Source organism: Alligator mississippiensis, chromosome 5, assembly GCF_030867095.1.
Source record: "Alligator mississippiensis isolate rAllMis1 chromosome 5, rAllMis1, whole genome shotgun sequence".
Classification (NCBI taxonomy): Eukaryota; Metazoa; Chordata; order Crocodylia; family Alligatoridae; genus Alligator; species Alligator mississippiensis.
In genome coordinates this window covers 45,752,870-45,767,597 of record NC_081828.1, presented here as the reverse complement: position 1 = coordinate 45,767,597, position 14,728 = coordinate 45,752,870, and the positions used below count along the sequence as shown (strand labels likewise).

The window sequence follows — 14,728 nt, the reverse complement described above, 5'->3', positions numbered from 1 at the left end:
TAGGGCTGCCAATCAAGGGCAGGGGTGGCTAGCCTGCAGCACAAATGGCATAGGCAGCCTCTGTATGTGACATGCAACAGGGCAGGGAGCAGGAAGCAGAGCCTCAGATCAGGCAAAGGAAAAAGGATTGGAGTGGTACTTAGGTTTGGTGAAGGGCTAACTTGTGACCAACCTATCAAAAAAGGTTGGCCCCCATTGATTTAGAGCAGTAGTATCCAACCTTTGACCCTGTGGGCTGGGTTGGATGTGTGGTGTGAAATGGATCCATAGGCCAGATCCAATCTGTGGGTCTAATGACCATGTGACCACAACCACTGTGGCCACAGCCCCATGCTATATCAGTTCTGTCAACCTGGGTCTGCTAGTCTGGGCCCTGACCCCTCACACAGGACCATGTCATTTGACCCATGAGGCTTGGAAATTTTGGTGGTGGGGGAGCCATGGCAGCTTTGTTGCTGGTCCCGTTCACCGTATTTCCAGATCGCATGGTTCTGTGGGCAAGGGGGTTGAGCACCAGGGCTATGCAAAGCTTTGGTAGCCGTTTTTCAATTTGGCCTGATTTAGCGGCTGAATCTCCAAATCTGAATCGAATTGGGAGACCAGTTAAAAGCTCCGAATCAAATTGGAAGCCACCAAATAAATTCAGAAAAGATCTGGCTCCAATTTGGAGATTTGGCCATAGACTAAACAGGCAGCAGTCCTCACCACGCTGGACACAGCTGCCTCCAGCTGGTAAGTCTGTGGTGGACAGAGGGCGGAGGAAGTGGGTATGGGGGAGGGAGGGATTGGGGCTGGGACAAGCTGCCAAGCTGGGGTGGGGGTGACACAGGACTCTAGGAAGGGGGCTCCTGCCACTGCGCACTGCTGGTCCGGAAGGGTATGGGAGCAGGGGTGTGCCCCCAGATCTGCGCATGGTGGCCTGGGCCAGGTTGTGCTCCAGGAGGCTAGCCCCAGCCACCTGCTGCCGGGCTGTGCTCCATGGGGCGGGTGGAGCCAGGGCTGCGCTCTGGATGGCTAGCCCCATCCACAGCCCGGAGCTCAGCCCTGGTTCCACCCGCCCCGCAGAGCACAGTGGAGCGGAGGTTATGGGGGCAGGGGGGGCTGCAGTCACCCTAAAATTCCCCATAGCCCCTACTGCTGGTCCTGCTCCGATCCAGGTGCATGCACCCAACCCCATGCCCTGCCGCTGGTCGCCCAGCCAGGGCAAAGCTGCAGCTTATCCAAGAGGCACAGGGAGGCTGGGTGAGCGGTGGGAGGGTATAGCCCCTGCTCCCAGCGCCTTCTACCACCCAGGCTGGTCCAGCCAGCTCCGCTCCGATCTGAGTGCATGTGTCTGCCCCCATGTCCTGCCACTGCTCACCCAGCTGGGGCAAAGCTGTGGATTGTCTGGGAGGTGCAGGGAGGCTGGGCAAGCAGTGGAAAGGTATAGCCCCCACTCCCAGTGCCTTCTGCTGCCCGTTCAGAGTGCAGCCTGGTCCCACCCGCCCTGCACAGATCTGGGGGCACATGCCCAATCCCATGCCCCCCTGGACCAGTGAGTGGCACACAGTGGGAGGCCCACTCCCTGTGTCCCGCACCCCCCTGCCCCAGTTGGACAGCTTTGTCCCAGCCCCAATCCCTCCCTCACTGTGGGGGCATTGATCTGCCCCCCCCCAATGCCCCTTCCCTCCCCTCTTTGCCCACCACAACAGACTGACCAGCTGGAGGCAGCTTGTGTCCAGTGTGGTGAGGACTGCTGCCTGTTCAATCACTGATTCAATTCGGAGGAGATTCAGCCCAATTCAGCAGTCAATTCTCCAATTCCAAATCAAATCAGGAGACCCATTAATCTCTCCAAAACAAATCTAAAGCTTCTAAAACCATTTGGAGAGATTTGATGATCGGCCATAGACACAGCGTTATGTTTTTTCTATGTACCTTGAGGTGCCAGGCATGGCTTGTGAACGCTGAGATGGTGGGGCAGATGGAGCATCCTACAGGAGCACGGGAGGATCCCCCACGTGCTTGGCGGCAGACCCTGTGGGGGAACCCCCTCCACCCCTAGCTCAGCAACTGGTGCCTCCTGGATCTGGTGGGGCACCTGGGGTCCCCTTGCTGCCAAGCCGGAGGGGCAGGGGATCCCCCACGCACTCTGAACTGAACCCAGAAGTGGACCAAAAAAACTTCTGGTCTACTTCCGGGTCTGCCGCCGAGCACACGGGGGACCCAAATCTCAGTGGCCAAATCTCCGAATCTTTGCATCTGAATTGGCCAAATTAAATCAGCACAGTAATTTGAATTGCTGTCCCTCTGAATTGGCCAAATCTGAAGAGAATATTTGCTGTTTTGCACAGGCCTATTGAGCACCCCTGATCTAGAGCATTAGTGCCCCTGATAGAGCACTATCAACTTGAACTGTGTATATAATTATTTAATTGTTTACCATGCTCTGGTATTACCAGCTTTGAATAACTAGTCCCTGTCACTTTTTCAAGGCTTCCAATAGCAGCCTTTTGCCAGTTGATTGCCTTTCTCTATTTCTAGTGCAGTTAGAAGGAGTACAATTAGTTATAAACACTTACTATAACTATGCAGTTTAACCTAGGGGTGTTCATCCCCCATCCCATGGTCCACATTCTGGACCACAGAGGTATATCATTTGGCTCATGGGGCTTCCTAAGGGTCTGGATATTTGGCAGTGGGAGAGTGATAGCCGTGTTATTGCCACACTCCTACTGCCAAATTTCTGGACCCTTGAGGAAGCCTTGCAGGCCAGATACCATGGTTTTGCATACTGGTACATAGCTTCATTGCATCCAGGCATATAGGGTCAGACCATCATGTTGGATCTGGTGCACAGTCTGAGTCCGTGTCCCTCATCTGGACTGTGGGACCAGGAGGTTGGACACCATGGAGTTAACAGCTAACAATTGAGTTTCCAAGTAGACACTGGGGCTGGACAATGCTATACACTTAAGTGCTTCATGCACTTTAATCCAGTGATTCTCAACTGGAGTGTTGAGGCATGGGGTAACACAAGATCCTTTAGAAGGGTACTGCAGGAAGTATGAGGCGATAAGTGAAGGTGCAAGGAGATAAGCAGATATGGGCAGGCTTAGTCTCTCCCTGTCTGGCTGCTCCCCTGCTCACGCTACATGGCCTCTTTGCAAGGAGGCAAGTACTGTAATAAATTAGCTTTTGAATGGGGTGCCACTCAATTCCCAAGTCATGCAGGGGTGCCTTGAGGTTGAGAACCACTGACTTAATGTGCAAAAAAAAGAGGCTAAATTTCAACATTGGGTAAGAAACTGGGACTGACATGATGTGGTTAAATGAATGATGCACTATGCATACAAGAGGCGAGTACACTTTAGCTAAAATACCTTGAAATTTCATTCATGCTGTTTGAAAACAAGTGTGTGCATGCACAAACGCATGCACACCTCCATTCCTGTGCTGAAAAAGCATGGTGGTAAAACCATGCACTCAAAATAGGAAAAGCCAGAATTAAAGTTACCTGTGCAACATAATAGATATGCATGAAGGGGACAAATTTATGTTACAGGGTTTAATTACATGATCTCATGTTTATGGGTGGTTTTTTTTCCTTTCTCCTCGTGACCCTGTCTCACTTGGTCCATAGGAAGGACAGTGCTCACTTGCTAAGTACTGAATCAATATTTTATTCTTTTGTCAGTGTGTAGCCGCAGGTTTTATTTGCCACCCACGCTCTGGTCACAAGTATCTGGTAATTTTTTAATTTTTTTTTGGCTAGCCAAGATATTGATTTTTCTGAGTACAGGATTAGAAAACATTGCCCAGCACTTCTGTAAATCAGACACTGCTGTCTCAAGACCTCACCCCCCAAAATGAGGGACATATATGTGTAGCAATGATCACTGAAAAACCCTCAAGCTAGCATTCATCTGCCTTAACTAGGAGCCCACCTTCTCTGTTCCTATTATTCCTGCTACACCTGCTTTAGTATCTCCCACTTCCCACACAAAATGAGGACCTGCTAGACAACAGCCTCCTTCACTACGCACACCTACCTCATCCCCTGAGGACGTCCAGTCTGTGCACTGCTTTAAAGTAGGAGTCCTGTGCAAAAAATACTCTATGATGGCTTAATTTGTGATCACAATGCATATAGATGAGGGCTAATTAAAACCCAATTAAAAATCTTAACTCTAACCTTAATTCTGGGATTTCCTAACTACTGGCTGCTTGACCTTGGAACCTGAATGGGATTATTCTCTAGTGTGGGGGGATCACGACACCAAAACACTGCTGTTTAGCTCCTTGTGCCCCTTTGGGACCTAGACCAAAATGAGTGATGTAACTTAAGATAGCTTTTTTTATCTCCTTGCAGGGTTTCATTCGTTGTAACAGTGCGACTGGCATCCACACGTGCGGGTGGGCGCAGAGCTCAGAGGAGCGGGTGGCAGCAGCAGGCGACTGCCCTGCGCACACCAGCGCGGCAGATCCTCCACCAGCGGTTCTGGACTCTGTGCTCCTGGGGAAGATGTGCTAGGCGGCCAAGGTGCGTGCGCTCTCCCGGGCCCAGACCCCTTGGCCTGTTTCCCCCCAGCTTCACCCTTTGCCCCATCACGCGTCCCTTTCTGGCTCTTGGCCCCATATCCCGACCCCACTCCATGGGCAAGCCCTTCCCTCCCCGCCCCACGCGCAGCCTCTCTCTTCCACGCCGTTCCCAGCTCCCAGCATCCCCTGCGAACGCCCCTCCCCCCGCTGCTTCCCTGTGAGGCCCGACCTGCCGCGCGGGTCTCAACCCGCCCCCGTGCCCATGGTAACGCGCTAGGCCCAGCCGAGTTGCCCGTCGCGCTGCCTGCTCGCGCGGCCCGGACGTGGCAGCGGGAGGCGGAAGCGGCGGCGGCGCCATGGCGGGGGGCTGGGCCGGCTTCTCCGACCAGGAGCTGCGGAGGCTGCGGGGGCAGCGCGCAGGTAGTGGGAGCCGGAGCTAGGCAGGGGCCGCGGGGAGGCGGTGCCCGTCAGCCCGGCTCCGGGCCGGGCCGGGCCGCGCCTGGGTGTCCGGGGAAACCCTTCCCGCCGCCGCCGTCGCCGCCGTGCGCGACACGGGGAGTGGCCTGCTCCCCCCTCAGCGCTGTGTCCTTCTTCCCGAGCAGATGCTGCCGAGCCCCCGCGCCGCCCCCCGTCGGCCGGCAAGAGCCGCAAGCAGCTGCAGCGAGAGCGAGCGCTTCAGCAGCAAAGCCAGGGGCCGGGGCTGCCGGCCTCCGCGCCCCCCGAGCAGCTGCTGTCCGTGCCCGGGCGCCGGCCGCGTCCTCCTCCTGGCAGTCCCTGCCCGCCGGCAGAGCCAGGGCAGCAAGATGCCGGGCACCCGCACCAGGACCTGGGCCTGGACAGCCCTAACGGCAGGGAAGACGTCCCGAGCCTCCCTGCCAAGCTGCCAGAGAAAAAGAAAGTGGAATTGTTAGTAAGTCTGTGAAGGCGAGGGCGCGCTAAACCAAAGCTTTAATATTAAGTCATGCTGTACTTTTTTGTGGAAGAATAAGCAATATTTTCACTTCCCTCGCGTTTGTCTTTTGGTCGTCCTCCAATTTGGGTCGAAACCTGACATAGGCCCAAGTCCTGCGATCTGATCCTTACAGACGGGAGGCTGGAACCATGAGCTCGGGAGCTGGGGTGTCAAACTCATCCAGCCCCTGCGCCAGGTGAGGGGCACAGGGCTGGATCAGGCCTACAGACCGGTTCCGTGTACTGGAGCCTGCCCACGGCACCTCATGAGTCTCCCTGAATTTCTTTAAATCAGAATAATTCTTGTGACTTGCTTGGTTTTGATACTTTAGCCAGCCAGATCAGAAACACCTTGCCTTTGTTTACCATAACTGTTTTGCCCATGTTTGTTTCTAGATATTTCTGAATTCGTAGAAACAACAAAATCTTAAAGGAAAGGAACCAAAATGTTGTTTCAGAGTTTAAGGAGAAGTGTAACTGGTAGGGTTAGGATGAGACCCTCATAAGGCTCCAGTTACCTCTACTGTGGCCCTTAATAGGGTTTCTTGTACTCCTTTCCTGTAGCTTCTGCTGCTGCTAAGCATCAGAGAAGGGTCCTGGACCTAGATGGCCTTAGTGTTTCATGGAGTACACCAGTTCTTGTGTTTTTGATTCAGACTTTGGATAGCGGTTTACCAAAATAAATTCCACCTTCCTTTGGTGTTGATTAGGATGTTGTATAAATAGTTAGCTGTATTGTGTGTTTTATATATGTATTATTTGTCTTGTATATAAAAGATGGGTATCTAAGGTGCATGCTGTACTCAGACAGACAGACAGTTATTTTGTGTGTGTGTGCATGTGTTACATCTTGGGCTTCTTTACATGAATATATCCATGTAGTGTCTTGTTCTTGATACTTAGTACTAGTGCTGTCTTAGTACTAGTTCTGCATAGTATTCTGATCATTCTTTCTGTAAAGCAGATAGATGAAACTTCACCCTGGTAATATGTGGTGTGTTGGGGTAAAAAAAGGACACTTAGCCACCAGCAGCTATATTGGAAAAATATCTTGTCCAACTAAGATGAATTCATAGCTTGTTATCCAACTGGGCTGTCTAACCATTGGCCCCCAGGCTTCATCCCACTTGGGGTGGGGCTGTCAGTGTACAGCCTGCAGGTTGCACCCTGCCCAACTGTGACTTCTCCCATTGCTCCAGTTGCTACAAGGGTAGCAGCCAGAGTCTCTGGGGAAGGGGAGCATGGTGGGAGGCTCAGTGAGCTTGCTGCTCACACAGCAGTAAGGGGGCTTGGGTGTGGGATTCACACTGTTCATGCAGGAGTGGGGTTGGCAGGGGTAGAGGGATTGCCTGCATTGGTGGCAGAAGGCAGTCTGATGCAGGGAAAGGAGGGGGCAGGGGCTACATGCAGCAGAGGTCCCAGGGAACCTGCACTTGGCATGTGGCTCAGGGCATGCAACTGGAGCAGTGTGCAACCCCTGGCCACTCTGAAGTTGAATAGCCCTGCTATAAAATATTCTTCCATGCTGGCCATTAGGTCTCTAATAGGGAAGTCTAAGGTGGAGGTATCAAACTTATGGCGCACAGACTGGATCTGGCTTGCAGAGCCCCAGCATCCAGCCCCCAGTGCTGCCGTGGCCAGACTGTGCCACACATGGCATCTGCACTAGGACATACACCTTGTGTGGTGCCTGCTCCAGGCAGTTCAGGACCTGTGCTGCACATGGTGCTCATACCTACTGTGCGCTGTATGTGTCCCTCACTTGCTGGAGTAGGTTCTGCGTGTAGTGTAGCTGCTGCTCCAGCCAGACTGTGTTGTATGCATTGCCTGTTCTGGCTTCTCTGGGATCTACGCCATACAGTGTGGGTTCTAGACTGGCTGGAGCAGCCACCGATCAGGGGGTCCTTGGGCCTGATCTGGCCGTGGGCTGGTCCCAAGCCACTCTTTTGGCTTGCCAGATGAGATTGACACCCCTGATCAAAGGGTAAATTTCATTTTGTGGAAAGTAAATTTATCTTAAAATAATACAGCTGTGTTTACTTTGGTGTCACCTTGGGCTGAGGAGACTTCAGAACAGACAGTGCTTGGGAGGGGAATAGACTGTTCACACATGGTAAAGCAACATGCAGACTTCAGTCCTTTTTGAACAAATTCAAATGCCACTTATTTTTGTCACTTTTTATCTGAAACCATAGCTTGTTCTCTTGGATTGGGATTAGGGTCTGTTGCTTGATATGCATCAATTTAGAGTGAAAGATCCCACCTGTTTCTAGACAGATTCTATATGCCCTCAGTCTAGTAAGGGATATTTAGGCCTGGTTAAAGGAAGAATTAACCTTAAGCTCTTCCTTTCATAGGAAACCCTTGCCTGTATTTCCAGACTTAAATTTGTTCACCATCTCATGTTAATACATTGATAACACAACAGTCTACCTTTTTGATGCACATGGAACCAGGGTGTTGATCTGCCCTTGGAGTGCACATCAAGGATTTCCCCTGAATCAACAAATTAAACCAAGGAGAATCTGACTGCTGGTTTACAGACAGGAAAGAGATAGCCTTTACTGATAACCCTGTTTGTTTATCATGACCAGGCAGGAGAAATCTCGATGGGAAGTCCTGCAGCAGGAACAGCGGTTGATGGAAGAGAAGAATAAACGCAAAAAGGCACTCCTGGCCAAAGCCATTGCTGAGAGGTGAGGCACCTGTTCTGCACTAAAATAGAAATAATATTTATTACCCAAATCTCATAATGCTTCTTCATTTGAGTGTCTTATAAACTGTCTTGTAATCCTTTCAAAAGGATCTGCATGATGGAAAATTAGTCTGATAAAAGAAAATTAGCTTTGAGTTCCAACTGAATACACAGTGGGAAAGCGGGGGCAAAACAAGACCAATACTAAGTCACCAACTACCTTCACATGAAGCAGAGGTATATAGATGTGAATGAATCGGGCTTCTGTTTAGAAGATGGGACAGGATCACATCATTGATACTAGTTTGTTAAATACTCCAACTTCAACTCTCAATGAAGAAGGGTTATAAAGTTGGAGCAGTTTTGCTATGTTTGTATAGCTACAGAGTCATGAAGTTTTTTTGTAACAATTTGTTGCATCTGTCAACACTCTAAATCTTAGCAGATCTTTCTGATCCCCAGGCATGTGAAAAGAAAGATCAGAAAGCATAACAAAAGACACATTTGGGTAACCAGCAAGAAGCTGGTGGGTCTGTAATTAAAACATAGCATGTTAGATTATGATAGGATGGTTTTAAAATAGGTGTTTTCATTTTCCAGATCAAAACGAACTCAGGCAGAAACAGTGAAACTAAAGCGGATCCAAAAGGAGCTACAGGCTCTGGATGACATGGTATCTGCTGATATTGGGATCCTGAGGAACCGAATAGATCAGGCCAGTGTGGACTATTCATATGCTCGGTAAGCAATGAACAGGAAAGCAGGGGAGTAGTCTCTGAAAAGCCTATGAAGAAAATCTGTTTGAAGAATGGCTCACAAGCACTGCTGTGTTATCAGAAGGTGGGCTATTTCTTCCTTTAAAAAAAAAAAAAGTGTGGGGTGGGGAGGAGGGTGTTAAATACGTACAGCAGCAGCCAACAGCATGTATTGTATTTTCTGGATTATTTAAAACCAAAGTTTAGTTTAGGACAACACCTAAGTTCTGTTTCGGTCAATGAGACTGAATTAGGTTTAAGGAGGTATGCATATGCTGAAGTGGTTTTCTGTGCTGGGACCAAAAGTTAGGTGACTTCAGACTTGGTCTTTTCAGGGTTCTTTTAATCATTCTAGTTGGATTTTCTTTTACCAAGGGATTGCCAATTTGGTGATTCCCTTTAGTGCACAAAATTAATTAGAATGCCTCATTAGTTCAGGGGTAAACCACAACATCAGTATATAAACATCAGTATGTTTATAGAACTATTTAATGAAATAGTAGTGTTTGGTTGTGGTTTTCAGTTTGCTATTTAGTGTATTTAAACTTGTAATTCTCCTTATGACTTCTGCTATACACTGACCACAGGCCAATAAACATGGTAATTAGCTTTTAAATCAATACCAGCGGTAACTAAAAATCAAGGATTTCTGCTGACTAGTTATACTTTAAAATGTGTCAGGGACTGGCTGACAGTTTTACCAGTTCAACACATTCTGGGCAATCTGTCAATTTCATATCTTCAACGGAGAAGTCAGACTTAAACACTTCTTCAGAAATTATAAACTTATGTCAGCTTATAATGATAAACTGATATTCATTCAAATTGCATTTTAAATTCACAATGGTAGAATAGCATACATAAGGACCACCTCATGCTTATTGGAGAAGATATTTCAATAACAAATGTGAAGAAAGCAAGGTTAGTAGAAAAAGAAGGCAAAGATCTAAAATACTTAATGATTTTGTTGTTTTTCTGTATAGCCATTTTTTTTTAATTTGGAAAGACAAATTACCCATTGATTTAGTTCTATAGACTGTAACACCCACTACAAAAATCTTGTATTTTTAAAACAGTGCCTTTTTAGGTAATTATTCAAGTTTTTACCTTGTATTTTAAGGCTGAAGTCCAAATTACTTTTTAGCAGCCAAGAAATGCAGTATTTATAGTTCTGTGTGCACACAGTTGGGGGCATATGACTATTGCCATGGAATGAAATATATATAAATAGGATATGCCAAAAAAAAATACTGAATGCAGGTAGAGGTTGTAATTGGGCAGAAATTTCCACAGCAATCTTAATTTCTGCTCACTGCATGGGTGCTTCAGTCAAATCCTTCATTATATAATCTATAATTTCTTCGGGAGGGAAACAGAAGTGGCCATTTTCTGGACACTACAGACATGTCTCTGTCAGAGACAGTGTTGCATCTGGGCACAGTGTTGTGCAGTTATTTTGTAGTGAGTCATGCTTCTGCATTTTTGTTCCATTTTCTCAAACCAATAAAAGAACGGCTGAATCATTCTGTTTGATAATGAGATACCTGAATCTAGTTTTATGAAGATGACCTCTGTTTATTCAGATATCTCCAAAAAAAATTATACTTAAGGATGCACTCTGTCGTAAGGTACAAGATGAGGTCATTCTGCATAGAGACACTCCCAGTCTCTGGTATCTTTCCCCTAGTTCAGGGTTTTCAACCTTTTCTGGGTCAGTGTATCTTCAGTGGCCAGGTAAGGGGGGGAGAGGGGGGGCAGTGCCTGATCGGGGGGGGGGGTGTCTCCTGCTGCCGATTGGCAACCGTGTTGGCAGCACCAGCTGCCAAGTACCCCCTGAGGCCATCCCAAGTACCCCCAAAGGTGTGTGTACCCCTGGTTGAAAACCAGTGCCCTACTTAATTAGAATATATAGTTGTCTTGATCATGTTTGAAAATGCTGTACTATGTTGATGCTGGTATTCACATTAACTAAGTGCTATATTTAGTTACCTCAGTAAATATAAAAAAGTCACTTTTCATTAGAATATATGTCATGACAGTATGAGGATTGTAAGCATGGTCTGCACTTATGACACAATTCTGCATCCAGTGCTATGCAACAGTTGTGAACATTGGGTGGTGAGACAGTCTATTTTACAAGTCACTTTGTTGTGTGGGTGTTTGCAAAGCTGGGAAAGCACACTTTTTAGAGAAGATTTGAAATGGAAACACTACCAATTTTAATAGCTTTGTGTCTTTTGATTGCTGATCAGTATATTTTAAACATGAATCAATTCTGGAGCTTTCTGAGCAGATAATTGCCCATTGGAATATGTGAAGCATCTCTTAAAACTATTCTAATAAGTGTTTCATTTATTCCATTTCTATATTTTGGGCTAGAGAGCTAATTTTTGAAATGTACCAACCAGGGAATCTAATGCTCTGTTTTTTTTCTGTTGGCATAATGTCTCTTTCTTTCTTTTTTAAAAATATTGAGTAATGTTCCCATGTGGTATTCTGTGTGTCATAATCCCCCCCAGAGGAGACTGCATTTCAGGGACAAATGAAGTATCCATTCAAGCATCTAATTTTTTGTAAACCATGTTGCGAGTCTTCAGGATGAACAGCATAATAAAAATCCTATTTTTGCAGGAAGCGATATGACAAGGCAGAGTCGGAATATGTAGCAGCAAAACTGGATCTCCAACGCAAGACTGAGATCAAGGAGCACCTCACTGAGCACCTTTGCACTATCATACAGCAGAATGAACTCCGTAAGGCCAAGAAACTGGAGGAGTTAATGCAGCAGCTTGAGGTAGAGGCAGACGAAGAAAATCTGGAACTTGAGATAGAGGTAGAACGGATGCTGCAACAGCAGGAAGCAGAAGCAGAGAGTCAGGCTGCCCAGGTACAAAGTCTGTCTCAAACTGGTGCAGAAAATGCAGCTCCACATGCAAAGGAGAATGAGTGCATGGACCATGAAGCTTCTGGGATAGAACAGTTAGCAGAACAGCCTGGAAATTCCTGTAACGAGTCCCTTTCAGAGATGAGCAATCAAACCCAAACAGTGAACACTACCCAAGACAACTCTCCAGCTTGCGCTGATACATGACTATTGTATTCACATAGGGTAGCCCGTGATGGATGGTATACCTTACTGCATACTTGCATGCAGTAGGTTATCCTTATGCTTCTGTGGTTTTAGTAGTGTGCAGTCCTCTTAAGTTGTCTTCCTTTGTGTATGTCATTATTATTATTATTGTCTATATTTTGATTTATGATTATTTGTAGTGGTCTTCTGTCAGCATCCTTCACTTGTGGTTGCTATTTGTCTGAATCATTTCTTGTTCATTAGGCCTCTTTTCCCCAAATATCTTTATTGATCCCAGACTAATCATGGTGCTGTGGGAAAATGTGGTTTATAAAAAGGGAGTACTACGAAATTCATCAAAATTCCCAAACATTCCAAACGTTGTGTACCTACTTGAGAAGCTGTTGGGTCAGATTAGGTTTTATTGCAGATTATGCTCTTTTTTCCCTTTGTGGCAATATGACACTTTTTCTTTCAATGTGTCAACAAATTTCTTTGACTGTTTTCAACCACTTTGAAACCTAGTTAGGTCCTGAACATCAGTCGCCTTCTTCTTGATATCATAGGTGGTAATTTTACAAATTGGTTTGAAACTGGGTATTGGAATGTTACTGACAATGGCAAAGCTGTCTCTAATGTTTTTTATTGTAACTATCATTTTAAAAAGAAGTAGCTATAGTAAAATTCTCAACATCTGGCTTTGTGGGGCCTATTTATGAAATTACAGCATCAGTTATAACTTTGCACAAATATCAGGTGGCACAACTTAGTAGATGGTAGAATAAATAAAAGTCATTATAGAAAGAAACACTACACTAGTGGGGCTGATGCTGTTCTAAGTAGTTTTTTAATTACCATTACCATGATAGCTGCCTTAAATTCACAGAAAACAAATGGGCATTGATACAACATTGCATAATTCCAGAAGTAAAATGCTCAGTAGACTAAAGCTAAAGTATTTTCTTGCACTAAGAATGTGTTGTGAGCCTTTCAGTATCTGGCCTTGTTGGTTTTGGAGGGATTTAAAAAAAATATATATACCAGGTGAGGAAATACACAGGAATAGGAGGACCTCTCCAAGCATAGAGTGCCTATACATGTTTTCTTATGTTTTCTGATTAGAACATGTCAGACCAGACTCCATTAATAGTGTCTGCTGGGCGTTCTAATTAGAAAGCTCCAGCGTGTCACAGTGTCTCATGTATTCAGTGTCCCATGCTTCAAAATGGTGGGACACTGAATAAACAAGTTGCTGCGGCATTTTATTTGCAACTGGTCCTGGGATCCACTCTAATTTAAAATGTCCCCACCACCCAAAAGCACATGTATAGGCACCCATTGTGCTTTGCAAATCCAATGACAGTTTTCAGAGCTTCATGCTTTGTGGCAAAGGATGGCCTTTCATTATGGAATTGTGTGTTTTTCTAATATGCGATACATCTGGCACACTTCATCAATAGATAACTGGGGTAATGTCGCACAATACATACATGGGGAACCAGTTGTTTCTGACTAACGATTGAAAATTGTCACTTCATTTTATTAAAAAAATAAATCGGTGCATCTTCTTTTGTGACTTATTTGTTTTCAATTACCACTTTGAATAGACTGTTTTTCCACAGAAGGTTTATAAGGCAGAGTTAAATACATTGTTTGGCAACCTCCCTTTGTATGAAACCAGAACCTTAAGGGTGACTGTTCAAAAGGAAAACATTAAAACAAAATCCTTTAGAGCTGCACCCTTTTACCTGTATTCTAACTTACTGCAACCTGGGGCAGTACTGTAAAACATTTTCTTTTTTATAGTGGCTGCGGTAAGTATCTTCCAATGGAGAAACAGAGTTTTAGAGAAGGTCTCCAAGTGCTCTCCCAATTGCTATCAATAACTGTGGTAAATACAAAATGACAGGTTAGCAAATTAAAAAATAGTCTTTGGTCCATCATATGAATTCCTAATGTATATGGGATACTGTATGGTAATGCCACACCGCTATAAGAACCCCTTTTACTCTCTTGGAAAGAGTCCTGAAATAAATGAAAATGAGATCTGACTCTACTCTGAAATTAAGACTGGCTTCACTTATTCATGTCATTATTATAAATTGCCACAGTGATTGTAGGGCACCAGCTGACAAAGTGGAGACCTCAGTAAGAGTACTTAAGCACCACATTTATTCCTTTTGTTTGCTAACTCAACAGCAAGATTCTGCATTCCTAAAGCCTTGGGCTACATTATACTTTTTGTAGTTTATGGTTAGATATGGTTTTAAAAAGTCAAAGAAATACCTAGCCATGGTCTTTTCAGTTAACTAAAATAATTTTCTATATAATTCATGGCTGCATCGGACGTTAAAAAACAAAAAAAACCCCAATACTTTAATTCAGTGCCTTGGTTGGACCGGGCTTGCCTGATGTCTGTCTGTAAAGATTGTGCGCTTTAGTGGGTTTTTTTGGTGCTTTTATCTAATAACTGATTGAATCATATTTAGCTAAAAGCACCAAAAAGCCCCACTGAAGCACTGACATGCAGATCCAGGTTAAAGTAACATGGTGCGTCCATTAAAGTGTTTTTTTGTTTTGTTTTACATCTGCAAGCAGACCATGTTTCTATATTACCAAAGTGAAAACTTTCTAGCAGTAATGCCATGGCTAAGCATCCATCCTTGTATGAGGGAAAGGGAGCATTATTAAAAGTTTCTGATCTTCTTGCTCTAATTTCTTTCTCTACGAGTTACT

General features: G+C 45.7%; 1 protein-coding gene and 1 long non-coding RNA gene across 4 annotated transcripts in view; both read left to right on the top strand.

Moving 5' to 3' along the window:
* LOC132250805 (uncharacterized) overlaps window positions 1–4,449 on the top strand; it is a 29,394-nt gene extending 24,945 nt beyond the window's left edge. For both annotated transcript variants that reach the window (XR_009462428.1, XR_009462427.1), the window contains exon 3: window positions 4,352–4,449. This is a non-coding gene — a long non-coding RNA (uncharacterized LOC132250805). The remainder of the gene's footprint in view (window positions 1–4,351) is intronic.
* Window positions 4,450–4,768: 319 nt separating this feature from the next.
* On the top strand, window positions 4,769–13,560 carry GORAB (golgin, RAB6 interacting). 2 transcript variants are annotated; one of them, XR_009462426.1, is made up of 5 exons: window positions 4,769–4,941; window positions 5,124–5,427; window positions 8,067–8,168; window positions 8,768–9,007; window positions 11,554–11,642. XR_009462426.1 is itself a non-coding variant. In XM_014596068.3 (5 exons), exons 1-5 carry the CDS (start codon window positions 4,878–4,880, stop codon window positions 12,011–12,013), a joined length of 1,071 nt encoding a protein of 356 aa, XP_014451554.2. In that variant the 5' UTR covers window positions 4,792–4,877; the 3' UTR covers window positions 12,014–13,560. The 2 variants fall into 2 exon arrangements, 1 of the variants encoding a protein (XP_014451554.2); XM_014596068.3 differs by having other exon boundaries at window positions 4,792–4,941; window positions 8,768–8,908; window positions 11,554–13,560.
* Window positions 13,561–14,728: the final 1,168 nt, after the last annotated feature.